Below are 16,252 nucleotides of genomic sequence, written 5' to 3'. Positions count from 1 at the left end.
TTACTATAATAACAGTGTTAACCAGTGGCGTATTTAAGGGGGGAGGGGTATAGGAGTTATATCCCTCCCCCCCGAGTTCTGTCAGTACACAAAAATATAACAGTCACACCTGATGAAGTACTCAATATTCTTTCGCAGTCCTCAAGAAAATTAGACTTTTTTTTGTAGTTAAGAATCCAAATTTTTGTTTACATGCAACACTTGCATTTATAATGATATGAATATATGTTTATTGTTTTTATTGAATAGGTATAGATGTTAAAATCTGTATATCCCCCCCATGAAAAAATCATAGATACACTACTGGTGTTAACTTCATTACTTATTATAAATTAAAAATAACTTATTTATTTGTACAGAGTAAACATTAAACATTCAACTGAAAAGTTGCAAGCAAGTGTTATGAAAAATATGTATAAATTAAAAATATTTTTTAAAAATACAGATGTCAGGTGTCATTACTCCTCTTTTTTTTTAGTGCTACTGTTAAAATACAAATTAAATTCGACGAAATATGTAGTTATTTAAAAAAAACTGATTTTTAATAATAATAATAAATCAATAATATAAAACATGTCAATCAATCACAAAAAGTTCACTTAAAAAAATGAGGCAAGTCAACTTAATATTACGTCATAAGTCTAACTTTTTTTTTTGAACATTAAATCGACTTATCATCGGTTAGTCAAAGTTTTTCAATTAAAATTAAACAATATTTATAATAACTTTAGCAGTTACACGTACACTATTAAATTACAAGTGCTCTACACTTACAATCTGGTAGTTAAAAAGTAAAATAAACAAACCATTTAAATATTTTATTATATTAAAATATATAACTACATGTGTTGATTCACAACAAGACAACAATTTTTTCTTAGATTATTTTTATAAATGATTGACTGAGCTTTTCACTATGGCATGCCTTTGTGTTGTGTGAGTGCTGACTTATGAGAAAAATACCTTAGACATAGGTACATCATACTCTTATGTAATCAGTGTGCACGCGTTTGTGTGTTATGAGGTTTGATATTTGAGAAAATGTCTTGAGGCATACAGTACAAATGTAGGGCTTTTCACCGGTGTGTACGCGTTTGTGAGTTGTAAGGGAGCATTTTGCAGAAAATGACTTTGTGCATACATCACATTTGTAGGGCTTTTCGCCAGTATGCACGCGTTTGTGTTGTGTCAGATTTGATTTTCCAACAAATGCCTTAAGACACACATCACATTTATAGAGATTTTCACCAGTGTGCATGCGTTTGTGTAGTGCAAGACTGGCTTGTCTAGAAAAATACTTACAACACACAGTACACTTGTAAGGCTTTCCGCCAGTGTGCACGCGCTCATGACATGTGAGTTGGGCTTTTCGAGGAAAACACCTGAGGCACACAGTACATTTGTAGGGGTTTTCTCCAGTGTGCACGCGTATGTGCTGTGTGAGTAATGATTTTTTAGTAAATGTCTTAAGACACATATCACATTTGTAGGGCTCTTCCCTGGTGTGCAAGCGTTCATGATTTGTGAGGTGGGCTTTTCGAGAAAAACACCTGAAGCACACAGCACATTTGTAAGGCTTTTCTCCAGTGTGCACGCGTATGTGTTGGATGAGTTTTGATTTTTCAGAAAATGCCCTAGGACACAAATCACATTTGTAAGGCTTTTTACCAGTGTGCGTGCGTTCGTGTTTTGTGAGGTCGCATTTTTGAGCAAACGACTTTACGCACGCTGCACATTTGTAGGGCTTTTCTCCAGTGTGCACACGTTCATGAGTTGTGAGGGCGAATTTTCTTGAAAACGATTTTAAACATACATCACATTGGTGAGGTTTTTCACCAGTGTGCACACGTGTATGACGTGTAAGATGGTGTTTTATAGAAAATGATTTTAGGCACACTTCACATTTGTAGGGCTTTTCTCCAGTGTGCACGCGTATGTGTTTTGTGAGTTTTGAATTTTCAGAAAATGCCCTAGGACACAAACCACATTTGTAAGGCTTTTCCCCGGTGTGCACGCGTATGTGTTTTAAGACGTCACATTTGTGAGCAAACGACTTTACGCACATTGCACACTTGTAGGGTTTTTCGCCAGTGTGCATTCGTTTATGTAGTGTGAGTTGGCATTTGAAAATGAAATTCTTAAAACACACATCACATTTGTAGGGTCGGCTTATATTTTTGATTAATCTCTCAGTATACTTATTGCGATTTAGAGTGTTGATTTTTCGGGGAGCGCGTTCGGTAATTGAACTTTTGTGAGAGTTTTTTAAATGAAAAGTTATTTGCTTTTTAGTGTTGTACGACTTTTGACATAAATCACATTGGAATAACCGTCGTTCTTCTATATTTTTCTTCATATTCTTCGGTACTTTTTGGTTTTTTTTATCTTTCTTTATCCAAGACTCAAAAAAAAAATCAACTTCCTTATTCGCCGCATTAGTCGTATCATTTACACTACAACAAATATAGCCGAACAATAAATAACAACATTTTAAAAATATGAATTCTTCTCACAATTTTATATTATAATTATATATTCTATTTTGAATTAAGTAAATGTACTGATTTTGGGAAACGTCCAGCTTAGTAAATTTGAGTCAATTGATTAGAGGTAATGACAAATGGGTTATATAAAGGAATATTCAGATAAATATATATATATCAAATATACATTTTTGGATACCTATTAGACAGTACCTACAATATAACACTTAATGAACGTATTTTAACAATATTTTTTGTATTTAATAATAACAATTTGACTTACCTGCATGTATTTTTGACAACTTGTTTTCCTGTGATATTCTGAGTAACTGAGTGTACATTATGTGATTGAGTTATATGTCGAGCCACTCTCCTTTTGGTTGCAAATGACTCATTACAAATGTCACAGATAAATGTCAATTCGTCCAAATCGTGATTCGTCGTTTGCATGAACTGGTTTTTTTCAATTTCAATTACAGACTCAAAACGATATCCAGCTACCTCATCTACTTCAAATTTGACTATCGTTCCAATACTTGTTTCCCTTACACTAAAATAAAAAAATACATAAATATTAAAACTCAAATATAGAATATAAAATATTTACCAAGAGTAATGTAGATTTTCTACAAATTATATTTAATCAATATATCTTATATTCTACAAAATATATAGATTAAATGTTTAAAATAAACACGCGTTGCACACTTGAGAGTTAGGTTATTTAGAGGTACGATCGCCTGTTAAGCTCCTCAGGCGATATAGCAAATATACAAAGGAGACTTTAGGGATATTTAAGAGTAGATACGGCCTAGCCATCCGTCCAGTCTTCGGGTCCACTAATTTAACCCTATTGACTATCGTTTCGGCCTAGCTTAGCCAACTAGCTAAACAGCCACGTTACAAAGGTAACGCTTTTGCATTGAAAATCAACAAAATTCAACTAACAAATTAATAGTGATTTTATTTATAAGCAAAATTGTTAGATTAGTATATAATGTACTTATATATAAATATATATATTAAGGGTATGTATATTAATGTTTTCGCAAATTTTACATTCTAAGGCCTAAATTAGTTGGAAAGTAGTTTTTTTTGTAAAAAAAAAAAATACTGGTTTATGTCTCTTTTTCTAACGATGATTTTATATAAAAGCAACATTTGTTTAAAATTGATATTTATACCTCAAAAAAATTAAAAACTAAAAAATTTTTTTGGAAAACTGATGCTTGCAACATCTAAAAATAATTTTAAAAATCTGAAAGAAATAGGGAAATATTATTTTACCCCCAAGGTACATAACGCCAATAGAAGAACAAAACAAAAAAAAACAAAGAACATTTTTTTTGGTCCACCCTAATATACCTATATAAGTATGTTGTAAATAGGGACATAGTAATGTTTAATTTAAGACTACAAGAAACCATGGTACAAGCAACATTGCACCACAGCCCAGCATTCTGAAATGTTAGCAGACTAGTCAAGTGAGAGTGACCGCAAGATAATAAAATTGGGACAATGTTAAATAATATGCTTAGTGTTTAATTTTAGATATCAACCGGTTTCTTAATAAAAAATTTTATTAAATAATCTAGATTATAATTTGCATAAAATATGTTAAGAACAACACGATGCAATAAACATAATGTTTATAAAATAAAAATAATGTTTTATGATACAAGGTGTGCAACCATACAACTTTACATTAGTGTAACTAAAAAAATCTTGTTTTATGCAAAATTATTTTGAAAACATAACTAATGTTCCTACCTAACTTACCTACGGACTGAAGGAAACTTAAGGATACATGAAGTTACAAAGGCAGGATAAATATAACTGTTAATAAATATTTTTTTATCTATTTAAGAAAAATCAAAAATGCCTAGTAATTCGTTTTGAAATGCCTATTCATATGTTTATCGTAATAATATTATTTGTTATAAATAAACTGTCACATTACTTGTATGCATCTCCATGGATTGTATTTTGAGGATTGTTGTGGGGCGTCGGATAGCTATTATATGATTTTTCAATGGCATTTTGTTTCGCTTTTGACACTAAAGCTTCAGTAAAATTCTCTTTCATAATCTCATCGTCTTCCTCTATTTTGATCGCAGTAACGTGGCTATAATTATCCATTTCAATTTTGATTCTTTTCTTACTACTTAATCTCTAAAAAATAAAGCATATTTTCAAAATTTAGTTCAAGACTCATTACAATCACACATTTAAATGAAACCTGAGCGGAGACTGATTTTTTGGCAAAATATAGTTTAAAAAAAAGCCTTGAGATTCTACCAGAGAATTGCATATCTCTGAGCAATTCTCCACTTATTATTAAATAATCCTAACAGTCAAAATTTAACCAGTAAAAAAAGTGAATATTCTTTAAAAAATGAAATACTAGTTGAACTAACACAAATAATTAATCCAAATATAATAGTCAAAATAGTTTTCTTTCAAAATGTAAAATACTATTTTCCTTTGGCACAAAAAAAAAATTAAATTAGAAACTGCTCTCTTTTTTGGCAAACATTGACTATGTTTGTTGATAAAGAAAATATAGTTGTAGCCGTATAAACAATGAATACTAAATAATAATAACAACTTTACAATGATAAATAAGTAAGAGATAATAACTTTAATAAACCATTGCTACTATAAAAAAATGTGCTTTTGCTATCGCATCAACTGGTACTGTACTTCTATTGGTAAAATATAAAAACGTGAAGTTAACAAATTTGATAAAAAGATATCACATTATGGATAGTTAAACTAGAGAAATTATAAGACAACAATTTCAATTGTATTTCGAAAATATATTGTTCTTATTTAATTGTAAAAAGAGCTCAGAATAACAACTTTGATAGATACCTACGGTGTTTTACCTATTATCAATAATTATTGTACCTACAGCCGTTGATAGCGCTTCAACTCGGTACGTAATTCAATTTGTTTAAACTATAACGATCCATAGCAAAACCACTAACTGTGAACTACTAATTAATCTATTAAAGTATATAAAACGTATCAATAATAATGTTACTTTGTAAATTGCTATTAAACAGCTCTGGCGAAACCACTGGAAGCTGGTTAGGGCTCTAATCCCTCTAGACGTGAAGGCTGAACGGAGAGATGAATACACAGCAGGTAAGAAATCACATTAGTTATCCAATTTTTTTTAAATATAAAATTATGTAAAGTAAACACAAAACGACATTTATTTCCAAATAAATCGTAGTCACTTGAGGCGAGATATAACGTTATGAACTGTGCCCTATGAACTGTAAGCAAACGCTACCGGCTACTGCCTACTATTTGATAAAAATGTGCGCGCATGTACAACAGGTGATAATATTTTCCCGCCAAAAATGATTTCCTTCGCGGTTTAAATTATATGCATAATATAAGTACTAGGTATTATAATCATGTTTGGCGTACTTGACACTTCGCTTTCAATATTTTGCACTTCTTGATTTAGGTATTTGAAATTTGAAAAAATGTTGTCTTATATCCTTCAGAAAACGCAGAATAACCAAGGACCACGAATACTTGGGAGTTGGAACCTCCTTGGAAATATCTTATCACGGCTTTATAAAATCATATCAGTGGCTAATACAGCTAAATGCGAAGCGATAACTTAAATCATAATTTGGACATTAGACATTGGATTATTATCCGTTGGAGTTTGCTTTGGACAGCACTCAAAAGAATTACCGAACTTGTTAAATTACGCAGTCGACTTTTTTAGACGTAAACAGTTGACTTTTTATACAAAACTGAAAAATTAAACAATTAAGTCGTTGCACAGTTAGTGTAATTTGTAAGTATTGACTATGACGTTGGAAAAATATTAGTAAATTTACATTTTGTTTCGAATAAACGACACTCTCGTTTATTTAAATTTAAATGACATTGTTAACAGGTTAAACGTTTATTTTGATGTATTTAAAAAATTATTTTAATTTTTGTTCACTGGGTCATAAGAATTTTAACAATTTAGCAGAAAATATTATTTTTAGTGGTATAAATATACATACTTTGATCACAGCAAATAATAACAATTTTGGCTGGATAGGTTCCCGCACCTCTGACCACAACAATACGATTTACTTTACGTATAGTTTATTAAGTTTTTTTATTTGTAGTTAATATAACGTTATTAATCGATACAAGTTGTTCCAATCGTGCTTTAATTGTAAGTAATAATGCATTTTATATAACAAAACTCTATTAATGAAAAGTGGTGGTTTGGGATACTTTGCACATCCTCAGCGTCTCACCGTTTACTATTAACTATAAATATTATCTTGTGGTATATGACGCATCAGAACCGGAAAGCTATACTTATCTAATCTTTATTATACCGGCGTTGTCGAAGAAATATTTGTGGAGTTGATATTATTTTTGACTCATAATTTTAACACTGATAAAATTTACATGTTTTAAGTATTTCAATTGTTATTATTTATGCCCCAGCTTTGAGTACCTAACTGATATGTTTATAATATTGTAGTATTAGAAATTATATATTATAAAAAACCTTCAATTTCTCCACTTTTTTTTATAGGAAAATTAATTTTTTTTATAATATGTTTTAGAGAAGACTATTTTTACAATTACTGAACAAACCAATTGCAAATATGTCAAGTAAAATAACTAAGGAGGTCATTATGGCAGAACACTTTAAACAATTTTATCGATTCTTCCAGTAAGTTATAAATTAATTTGTATTAATTAGTACAATCGCACAGACATTTATTACTTAAATTTTTAGTTCCGACATTTCGGTACATTGCATATTTTAATATTGCATTTCAGAAAATGTTTATCAATAGTTTAATCTTATTGAATAATTATTTAATGTTTATAACTATTAAATGCAAATTACTACATTAAAATGGATACATTTTTTTCTAGGGAAAAAACATTTTGTGATATAACCTTAGTCAGTAATGAAGGCTTAAAAATTGCAGCCCACAAAATTGTGTTAGCTTCTGCGAGCCGTGTGTTTTATAAAATGTTCATTGGACCATTGAAAGCAAACGAAGAAAATGAGATTCCTGTGAAGGAAATGGATTTCGAAGTTTTAGATATTATAGTCAAATTTGCTTACACTACTAAACTTGATATTAAAGAGCGTACTGTAAAGGTATTAAACACACAATATGTTCAATTTAACAAACATATATTGTAATTACTCTATTGTTAAATAACCATTATAATTTTTTAGAAATTGTTGATTGCTGCCAATTTGTATGAACTGAGCTATGTAAAAGAATTGTGTTCTGAATATATTAATGAAACTTTAAGTGCTACAAATTGCGTTAGTTCAATGAAGACAAATATAGACGAAGATAGTAAGTATACATTTTTGGTCCAATCAGAGTATGCATTTGTTGGCCATCACTTGTAAATACAATAGCCTATTATTATATATATATGTAGTGTGTCTTAAAAAAAAAAAATTGGCTGTTTTATGAATTGTTGTACTAACTTGTATTCACAGTTTTTATATTATTACCCGTTTTAGGTTCTACTCACTTGTTAAAAGAAACGATCAACTTAGATACAAAACCTTCATGTGCGTCAGCAAGAAATACTTCAGTTGGGTCAAATGTATGTAGTGAAAATGTATTACTCAATTTTTTTTTATATTCTGTATTTTTATTGCCTGACATTTGTATGAATTTGTATTCAGATTATTTTTGCAATTACCGGTCATTCGAGCAGTGGCGATTGCTGTGTGAAGTATATGGATATTAGAAACGAGGATGACCTAAAATGGAAATCGAGCGATTGTTTATTTTTCTCTCCTCCCCGCAAAGAAACAACGATGGTGGTCTCCGAAAATGGGATAATACTAGCGATTGGCGGTAGGGAAGAATCGGGTTCGGTCAACCTTGTGGATGAACTAGATCTCAATTCAATGTTAAAACAATGGGTTCCCACGACGCAACTGCATCGACACCGAAGAGGTTTTGCCGTCTGTACCGACAAGCAATACATATATGTCGTGCGTTTTAATTTGATTGTAGTTTACACGACAAGGTGAACAAGCGCACTTTGTTTTTACAAGAAACGTATTTTTTTTTTTTTAGGTTGGAGGCTATGATTACTCGGGTAAGGATTATTTGGATTCCGTGGAATACTATGATACAAATTCAAAAGAATGGATGAAGATTCCTGAACCAATGCCAACTGCTCGAGACTCGTGCAGTGCTACAATTTATAATAATCGATTGTACGTTGTAAGTAAATAATAATTCACCAAAATAACCATGTCTAGCTACTTAAAAAGTTTCCGCTTATGTATTATAAATTTGTGTGTTAAAATAATTGAAAAATATTCATTTACCTTGAGTCAATATGAGTTTTAATCAAGTTTTATTGTTTTATGCAGTTTGGTGGATATAATGGTGACATTCTTGCAACTGTGGAGTGCTACGATTTTGAAAAGAAACATTGGAAAAAACTCGATCCTATGCCGATTAGTAATTACGACATGGGCATATCTAGAATAGAAAACGTCATTTATCTCATCGGTGGCAATAATGCGTTACAACGGGTTTATAAATTCGACTTACGTAATTTCAAATGGAATAAAATGCCTAACATGCGGGTGAAAATACATAACGCAAAATCAAGTCTGTATATTATAATATTTATATCGATTTATATATTGTACGTTATTTTATTTATAATTTTAAAATGCAGGCATCATCGAGCAAAATGACCTATTCTTGTTTGTGAATAATGATGGAGAACTTCTTTGCGATAGATATGACACGGATAAAAAACAATGGAAATTGGTTGACCGGGCAAAAGAGCTATCAAAAGATTATGGACATATTCTTTGTTTTAATGATGTTACTCTGTATTCGTATGGTATTAATTATTACTACTAATATTATTTTACTATTATCACAATCTTCTTGTTTATTTGATTTAATATAAAATTACTTAATCATACTTTTTTTTTTTAATTGTGAATACAAACTATGTTTTGTTAGTTTCGACTGTGTTGTACTTCTAATTTGTGATAATTTGTCTTTATTATATGTTAAAAGGATACAAAAAGAGTTATATTATACTATAGGAAAAATTATATATATATATATACATATAATATTATAGTAAATATCATTTACTACCCTTAAAACAATTTTTTTTTTTTTTACAGTTTGATACAATTTTCATTTTAGGTATTGACAATATTGTTTGTGTTTAGCAACATTGAATTTATGATTAATATACCATTGTATAATGTATAATACAGTTAATTTAACCCACTTCCCAATGTCATAGAAGGCTGAAAATTGATCCAGACACTCAGTTCGAATAAAAATACAACGTTCCCTCATAATATTGAGGGACTCGTTTCCTTTAAAATTACATGTTTTTTGAAGAAAAAAAATGCCTTAACTATTTAAAGCACTGTAACTACTAAGTAATCTATTCACTATCATTAAATGTCTACATTTAAATAAGACTAAAAAGTAAAAAATTAACAAATAAAACATTTAATTAAAAAAATAAAATGCTTTTCTAAGAAAATTATAGAAAAATAATTGACTTAAAAATAAGAAATAATTTTTTTACAAGTTTTTTGTCAAAAATTTAAGATGTTTAACATTATTAAAAATTGTAGTTATTTTTTATTGTTTTCAAAGTAACTGGTACGTTTTAATAAATGTGCTACAATTGATTGGTAAATTGTTCTTGTAAAAAAATTATTTTTTACTTTTTAGTTCAATTTTTTTTTCATAATTTTTTTAGAAAAGTATGTTTTTTTTAAAAAAATTATATTAATTATTCTTTTACTTGAAAATTACATGTACTGTATTATATAGACCCCGCTATATAAATCGAGTCAATACTATGACATTTACATAATACTATGAGCTTAATTATAGTTATGGTAAACATAGCTTTTATGCGTATTGGTTATTGTACAGCAATTTTTAAACATTTTTAATGATTTTTATAATACCATTAAAAAACAAAATAAAAAATGTACTTTTATCGATACGTTATTATTATATAGTAATTGCCCAGATCTAAAAACTTCAAAGACTTGCCCCAAGACATTTTATTTAACCGTTTAGGATTGTAATTCGGACATGCTATTTCCGACAACTTATTTAAAATATTTTTCCCGCGTATTCAGGTTGCTAAGCCAGTTGGAATATTTAGAACCTCCTTGGAAATATCTTATCACTTGTTTGGCTAATACACCGGCATATCGATAACAATATAAGGCACTAATGTATAATTAATAGATATAAATTTAAAACTAGCATTTAAATTTTTTTTGGGATTTTCCGTGTTGTACAAAAACCAAGGTTTCGGGTTTTTGCATTAAATACAACACCTTTTTACAATGCCAACTGAAATGTACACAAATATTTAAAAACAACCTTTATTTTTGAATTTAATAAAAATTTGGCCATCCCTATAATGTACCTATGTAGGTAACAATAGAGCAATATCATACAAAACAGTTTTTTTAAACAATTAAAAAAACACAAAAACGTATAATATACGTTTTACAATGATTATTAATTGCTATTAATTTTGTTGTAAGCGGTGATAGTGTTAGTTTACAGAATACATTTTAAACTGTTGGTTATAAATAATGATCAGTTGCATCAGTATAGGTTCGGGGGTGTTAATTTATTACCTTGTTTGTTTTTACATTTCGTCATGAATTTTCGGTACACAGCTAAACTAGGTATGTTAATTATAGTCTGTGTCAATGACTGTGCACGATATTTATTCAATTTAACCGATTTACTATACGATTTATCGTTTGTCTGGCCTCCATTCTGCAAATAAAATACCGAAGGGCCGCGCAAATCGTTTGCAAATATGTTATATTTGTGTTGGTAGATATATTTTCAAAACGTACCTATTATTTTTGAATCATTATCGGTATTTTTTGTTCTGTATGATCAGGTGAAATTTCAAAAAAAATTTTTATGGACCCGACTTCGGTATTTTAGTGGATAATTTCATTCGTTACATTCAATCACGATTCTACAGTTGTTCTCCACGTTTAACCTTCACCGCAGTATACTGTTATTCGCATCGTTATGGCAAACATCTGTTTTAGCCTAATTGTTTTATCTGTCTGTGTTGCCTGTACGTTTGCGACTGGTATGTATTTATCGTTCGACCAGAATCCACAGATTAAAATATATTATTATACACCTACAGTGTATACTTACTCAATGTATGACTTATTGTTGTTATTTTTTTTTTTTTTTTTTTAGGTACACCTTCGTTCTTAAAAAATGACATAATTGTATACGGTCAACGTGATCACAGTAATTATACTAATGTTTATCTTAAATATACTCATAATATTATGTAAATGTCGTATTATTATAATAACGATACCTAGGCGAATATATTACACAAGCCCAAATTGATGGGGCTAATGCCTCACGTGTCCATGTCCCTAAGTCTTTCTATAATATCAATACCAGACTAACAATCCATTTAAATGCATTTTAGCATAATACATACAAAATATACATAGTGTACTTAATATATAGAGTATGACTGTCGAGTGCTACGATTTTTAAATATCAGTTTTACATCAGGCTGTCTATAATATAAATAAGGTAAAAAATAACAGCAAGGAATATTTCGGAGTTGTTAATGTAACTTAAAAATAATGACTTGTTTTTCAATTTAGCTTGTATTATTATATTTTACAACGCTGTTTTTTTTTATTTTAACTGTCTTGTTCTTAACACTTTAGATCAGAATTTATATACTATAAAAACTGATTAAAAGTTAAAATATATAGTTACCGCATTCTCATTAACGTAAAATTAAGACGGGCGATTATACTGAAGAATATTATTTATGGAGCACAAAAATGTTCACAAAATTTAACTAAGGTTTTCCCCACCGCATTGCGGTAAAGTGTATCAACGTTTTTTTCTGAAACTGTGTATTTTTATTTTTATTGGTTGAAATTGAAATCTAATGTATTTTATTAAAATTAAATAAGGAATATAATACAATACGAATATTTTAATATTAATTAGAATTGTAGTCGTGTGGTAATCGTATAATTACAATTTATTTGATAATGTTTTTTTTTTTATTCCAGGAATGGGCGGTGTCATGTTTGTAGAAAAAGGTAAAAGTATAAATAATATACCTAGGTTTGTTAGATAACATTTTAATTATATTTTCTTTGCAGATGGTGCAAATCCGATGGGTGAGGGTAATTTAGGTAACGTATGGAATTTTTTAATATAGATTAAAATATTATATAATAAGATCAACACCAAGTATAACAGTTTATTAAAAAACAATTATTGATTTATATTTGATTGAAAACATTTAGTCTTTAATTTTGTTTACTTAGTTAATAACTCTATTGCTATACAATTTGTTTTCAAAAAATTTACCTAAACATGAAATTTAACCTTAAACCAATTTATGGGGGAGGGGGGGGATGCCCACCCTTTGCTACACCTATGACAAAATATTAAAACACAGACATTTTACTATTGTTAGGTAAAACCATAATATAATAGGTATATGTATGTTGTACTTATAATAAAATAACTTTTCTGCTTTACAGATTTGTTGTTCACTATAAAACCCACGTGAGTATTGTTATACCATATCAACGCTTTCGGTTGGAAAAACATTATTGACTTGGTATTTATTCATTTTGTTTTTTACAAGTTCAAAATCAGTCAACACATCGTATCACTAATAATTTTAATCAACGTTTGCGGGGGGCTATAATAAATAAAGTAAATTTTAGCTAGGTAAAGTTTTCCAATCGTCGGTTTTTAGGATTTCTGTTTTAATTTTTATTGGAACGGGTAAATTGTTGACAATATAAAATTATTGGTTTCAGTAAAGCTGCCTACAATGATGTTCTCCGAAAGCTTAAAGACAATGGATTGAATGGTCCTGAGTACGGCGAATTATTTACTTTTACAGTAACTGACTTACAAATTACACCACTTACTAAGGTGTAATTATTAACTTATAAACATTTATAGATGCCGATATTGTTATGATTATAATATTATTTTTGTTACCATCATTCAAACTCGATACTTCTTCAAATTAAAAAAAAAAAAGATAAACTTATTCTAAAAAGTATGAATGAAACTAACATAATGTAATCATGATTGTCGAAATAATAATACATTTTATTTTGAATTTTAAATCAACAAATATATATATAATAAAACCCTTACAACATTTTACAAGTTAAATCTTATAAGGTATCAGCTTGTAAGGTTTTATTTGATATAAATTCAAAATTCAAAATAAAATGTACTACTATTTCGACAAAACTATGATTATAAATATATGATTTCCAATGAAATATAATTATGTTTTTTTTTCGCTGTAATTATGCCTTAGAACTTCTTTATTACCTTTGCAACCTATAACATAAATTGGTCATACATTTAGTCCTTCTAATTTTATTTATAAAGGTTTTTTAACACAATTTTTCGTCTTATACGTTTTGTGTTATTTAAAAAAAAACTTAGTTGAGATTTAAAATGTGTTAATTAGGTGTTTTTATAGAACAGCTGAACAGGTAGAAATTTAATATAATTTTATTTGGTGCTCAGTTTAAAAAAAATCAACATTACTACTTATTTGAGCCCATTTAAGATCCAAAATAAATATCATACTATTTTATAGTACCTAAGGCACATAAAAATTAAAATAATAACCGTTTGCATAAATTACAAGGAAATAAAACAAACCTAGTACAAAATGAATATATTCTTGCACAAATATCTATAAATACAATCGATTATAATAAATCAACTTGATTTTTTTTTCATTATTTAGTGTAGAAAAATTCCTATTAGTATGATATATTATTTATTTTCGATTCGTCGTATGTTGTTGAATTGAAACAGTTTTTTTTTTTTTAATAGATCTTATGATCTCTGTGGTTACCCTTAGTTACCAATTGCACACACCTAAAATAAATATATTATTTTGTCAACATGTATACCTAAGGAACAACTCAAACACATAAATAACATTATTTTTAAACTTGAATGACCGCGATGAAGCTATATAATGTGATCATTTTAAAACTAGGGATTGTAAAACAATGCTTAGTATGGTTATCGTTATCGAACTTGAACACTTGATGCAACAAGACGAAGCAATAATACCTGTACACAAATAATATTGTTTTTCAAAAATAATCATACATGTGCACGACGAAGGTAAGTTTTGAAATATGCATATTATAATTGTACAAATTTAAATATCTATCGTATACAGAAGTAGTTGAAACAAAAAATGTTTACACCTATCATTTGAATTTTCATAGCAAGTTCTAGCACTAAGGGTTTCTCGCCGGTATGTATCCTGAATAGTGATTATTTCTGAACTATAATCCCCTTTTATGATGATGCGGTTATAATTATTATTTTTTTACTAGTTACTTAATAATAAACATAAATTTAGAAGTAGGTATATTTTGACGACTAGCTCAAATGACATTTATTAATATCGGTATCAAAAAAAAAAATTAATTAAGTGAATATCTTATGACTTAAGAATATTATCATTAAAATGAATCATATATGTAATTTTTTTTTTAACTTGGTTAAATCTTTCACAATGAGTTTAAAAACTAAAAACAACCTTACCTAAGAATTGGTAATAGTTTTAGTTAACTTAGTTTAATAACTTTGTGCGTTAAATGAACCAGAGTCATTTGCAAATTTCAGTATTTCTATTGCTCCAATATCTTTGATTTCATTATTCCCAAGGAAAGGTTTACCAAAAGTAATTTGCCTTTAAGTACAGAATTGGTAATACCTACGAAATACATTTATGGACTGTTACTACCGACATATCGTTTCTTATACCTAATTACACCACAGTTTTATTTTTTATTTTTACAAACATTGATACTAAAACAAATCATAGTTTTTTGAACATGACTGTGGTCCTAAATTAACACTTATCTTGAACCTTGTGGACCTATTGTCATAACCAAAAAGTCGACATCGACAATTTTGTAATATGAATTTAACTGTATAATAGGCATTTAGCATTTGAAAAAATTATAAACTATGCTATTGGTGGTATTTTATTAATTGTATTTAAATACTCATGTAATGATTTTTTTTTAAATATCTGTAACCTTTTTTAGTACAACAGTATTTCAAAATGTGTTATATTTATTCCTTAAACGCTCCTTTTCAATTTAATGACATCTTGCACACTACAGACCATCAATTGCGTTTTTTTACTATACTAAAAAAGTAGCAAAATGAATCGAATATACAAATTTTTGCCTAGGAAAAACAACAAACTTAATAAATTCATATTTTAAACAAAATAAAACAGTTTACAACTATTATTTCGTATAAGTAAATTATTATTAAACAAAATATAAAAGTAGCACAATGAATCAAATACACTGTACACACTCATACAGTGGACATAATAAATTTAAAATAAGTAAAATAAAACGTAATTTTCATAACCATATTTAGTTAAGTACAAATAAATACATGCTTCAAATTTAAAACCAATTAAAAAATATAAACTTACACATACCTTCATAATAATTTCTCTTTAAAACCGCATCAGTCCTTTTATTATGAACGGTTATTATAATATTTTAACGATAGTAACAATATTATCTCCTATTGTTCATGTGTAAATTATGGAATTAAAAAATTATATAAAAACTAAATAATAATAATCGTCAAAATAATAATCAAATACAAAACGTAAAG

At 28.4% G+C, this 16,252-nt stretch overlaps 3 protein-coding genes across 6 annotated transcripts; 2 read left to right on the top strand and 1 right to left on the bottom strand.

The window, feature by feature from the left end:
* Positions 1 to 465: 465 nt before the first annotated feature.
* On the bottom strand, positions 466 to 6,727 carry LOC126833758 (zinc finger protein ZFP2-like). 2 transcript variants are annotated; one of them, XM_050565273.1, is made up of 4 exons: positions 6,524 to 6,727; positions 4,444 to 4,655; positions 2,767 to 3,033; positions 466 to 2,453 (listed from the first exon to the last, which is right to left on the bottom strand). In XM_050565273.1, exons 2-4 carry the CDS (start codon positions 4,620 to 4,622, stop codon positions 980 to 982), a joined length of 1,920 nt encoding a protein of 639 aa, XP_050421230.1. In that variant the 5' UTR covers positions 4,623 to 4,655; positions 6,524 to 6,727; the 3' UTR covers positions 466 to 979. The 2 variants fall into 2 exon arrangements, with proteins under 2 accessions (XP_050421230.1, XP_050421229.1); XM_050565272.1 differs by lacking the exon at positions 6,524 to 6,727 and adding an exon at positions 5,530 to 5,773 and having other exon boundaries at positions 467 to 2,453.
* On the top strand, positions 6,097 to 9,543 carry LOC126833759 (ring canal kelch homolog). Of its 3 annotated transcripts, none has more exons than XM_050565275.1 (9): positions 6,098 to 6,306; positions 7,090 to 7,194; positions 7,404 to 7,635; positions 7,717 to 7,843; positions 8,017 to 8,102; positions 8,185 to 8,499; positions 8,585 to 8,734; positions 8,887 to 9,130; positions 9,201 to 9,543. In XM_050565275.1, exons 2-9 carry the CDS (start codon positions 7,127 to 7,129, stop codon positions 9,389 to 9,391), a joined length of 1,413 nt encoding a protein of 470 aa, XP_050421232.1. In that variant the 5' UTR covers positions 6,098 to 6,306; positions 7,090 to 7,126; the 3' UTR covers positions 9,392 to 9,543. The 3 variants fall into 3 exon arrangements, with proteins under 3 accessions (XP_050421234.1, XP_050421232.1, XP_050421231.1); XM_050565274.1 differs by having other exon boundaries at positions 7,087 to 7,194; XM_050565277.1 differs by lacking the exon at positions 9,201 to 9,543 and having other exon boundaries at positions 6,097 to 6,306; positions 7,085 to 7,194; positions 8,585 to 8,727; positions 8,887 to 9,123.
* A 1,937-nt stretch (positions 9,544 to 11,480) lies between these two features.
* Positions 11,481 to 13,732, top strand: LOC126833637 (uncharacterized). Its single transcript, XM_050565079.1, has 6 exons — positions 11,481 to 11,642; positions 11,759 to 11,812; positions 12,610 to 12,639; positions 12,703 to 12,735; positions 13,090 to 13,114; positions 13,375 to 13,732. The coding sequence occupies exons 1-6, from the start codon at positions 11,579 to 11,581 to the stop codon at positions 13,496 to 13,498; spliced, it is 330 nt and encodes a 109-aa protein (XP_050421036.1). The 5' UTR covers positions 11,481 to 11,578; the 3' UTR covers positions 13,499 to 13,732.
* Positions 13,733 to 16,252: the final 2,520 nt, after the last annotated feature.

The sequence above is a fragment of the Adelges cooleyi genome, unplaced genomic scaffold (assembly GCF_023614345.1).
Source record: "Adelges cooleyi isolate 19-005CV unplaced genomic scaffold, UGA_ACOO_1.1 ACOO_flye_CR_arks_rails_tigmint_CR_PRNA_2, whole genome shotgun sequence".
In the NCBI taxonomy this organism is placed as follows: Eukaryota; Metazoa; Arthropoda; class Insecta; order Hemiptera; family Adelgidae; genus Adelges; species Adelges cooleyi.
Note: the sequence above shows the minus strand (reverse complement) of the source record. Positions and strands in the feature narration are given on the sequence as shown.

Excerpts from the sequence above, each read along its gene's own strand:
- LOC126833758 (XM_050565273.1), bottom strand. The coding sequence starts at position 4,622 with ATGGATAATTATAGCCACGTTACTGCGATCAAAATAGAGGAAGACGAT. Across the intron at positions 3,034-4,443 it reads ATCCATGGAGATGCATACAA|TGTAAGGGAAACAAGTATTG; the intron begins GTAATGTGACAG and ends TTTTTATTTTAG. Across the intron at positions 2,454-2,766 it reads GTTGTCAAAAATACATGCAG|TGTAAATGATACGACTAATG; the intron begins GTAAGTCAAATT and ends TATTTGTTGTAG.
- LOC126833759 (XM_050565275.1), top strand. The coding sequence starts at position 7,127 with ATGTCAAGTAAAATAACTAAGGAGGTCATTATGGCAGAACACTTTAAA. Across the intron at positions 7,636-7,716 it reads TTAAAGAGCGTACTGTAAAG|AAATTGTTGATTGCTGCCAA; the intron begins GTATTAAACACA and ends ATAATTTTTTAG. Across the intron at positions 8,735-8,886 it reads ATAATAATCGATTGTACGTT|TTTGGTGGATATAATGGTGA; the intron begins GTAAGTAAATAA and ends TGTTTTATGCAG.
- LOC126833637 (XM_050565079.1), top strand. The coding sequence starts at position 11,579 with ATGGCAAACATCTGTTTTAGCCTAATTGTTTTATCTGTCTGTGTTGCC. Across the intron at positions 11,643-11,758 it reads TGCCTGTACGTTTGCGACTG|GTACACCTTCGTTCTTAAAA; the intron begins GTATGTATTTAT and ends TTTTTTTTTTAG. Across the intron at positions 11,813-12,609 it reads ATACGGTCAACGTGATCACA|GAATGGGCGGTGTCATGTTT; the intron begins GTAATTATACTA and ends TTTTTATTCCAG.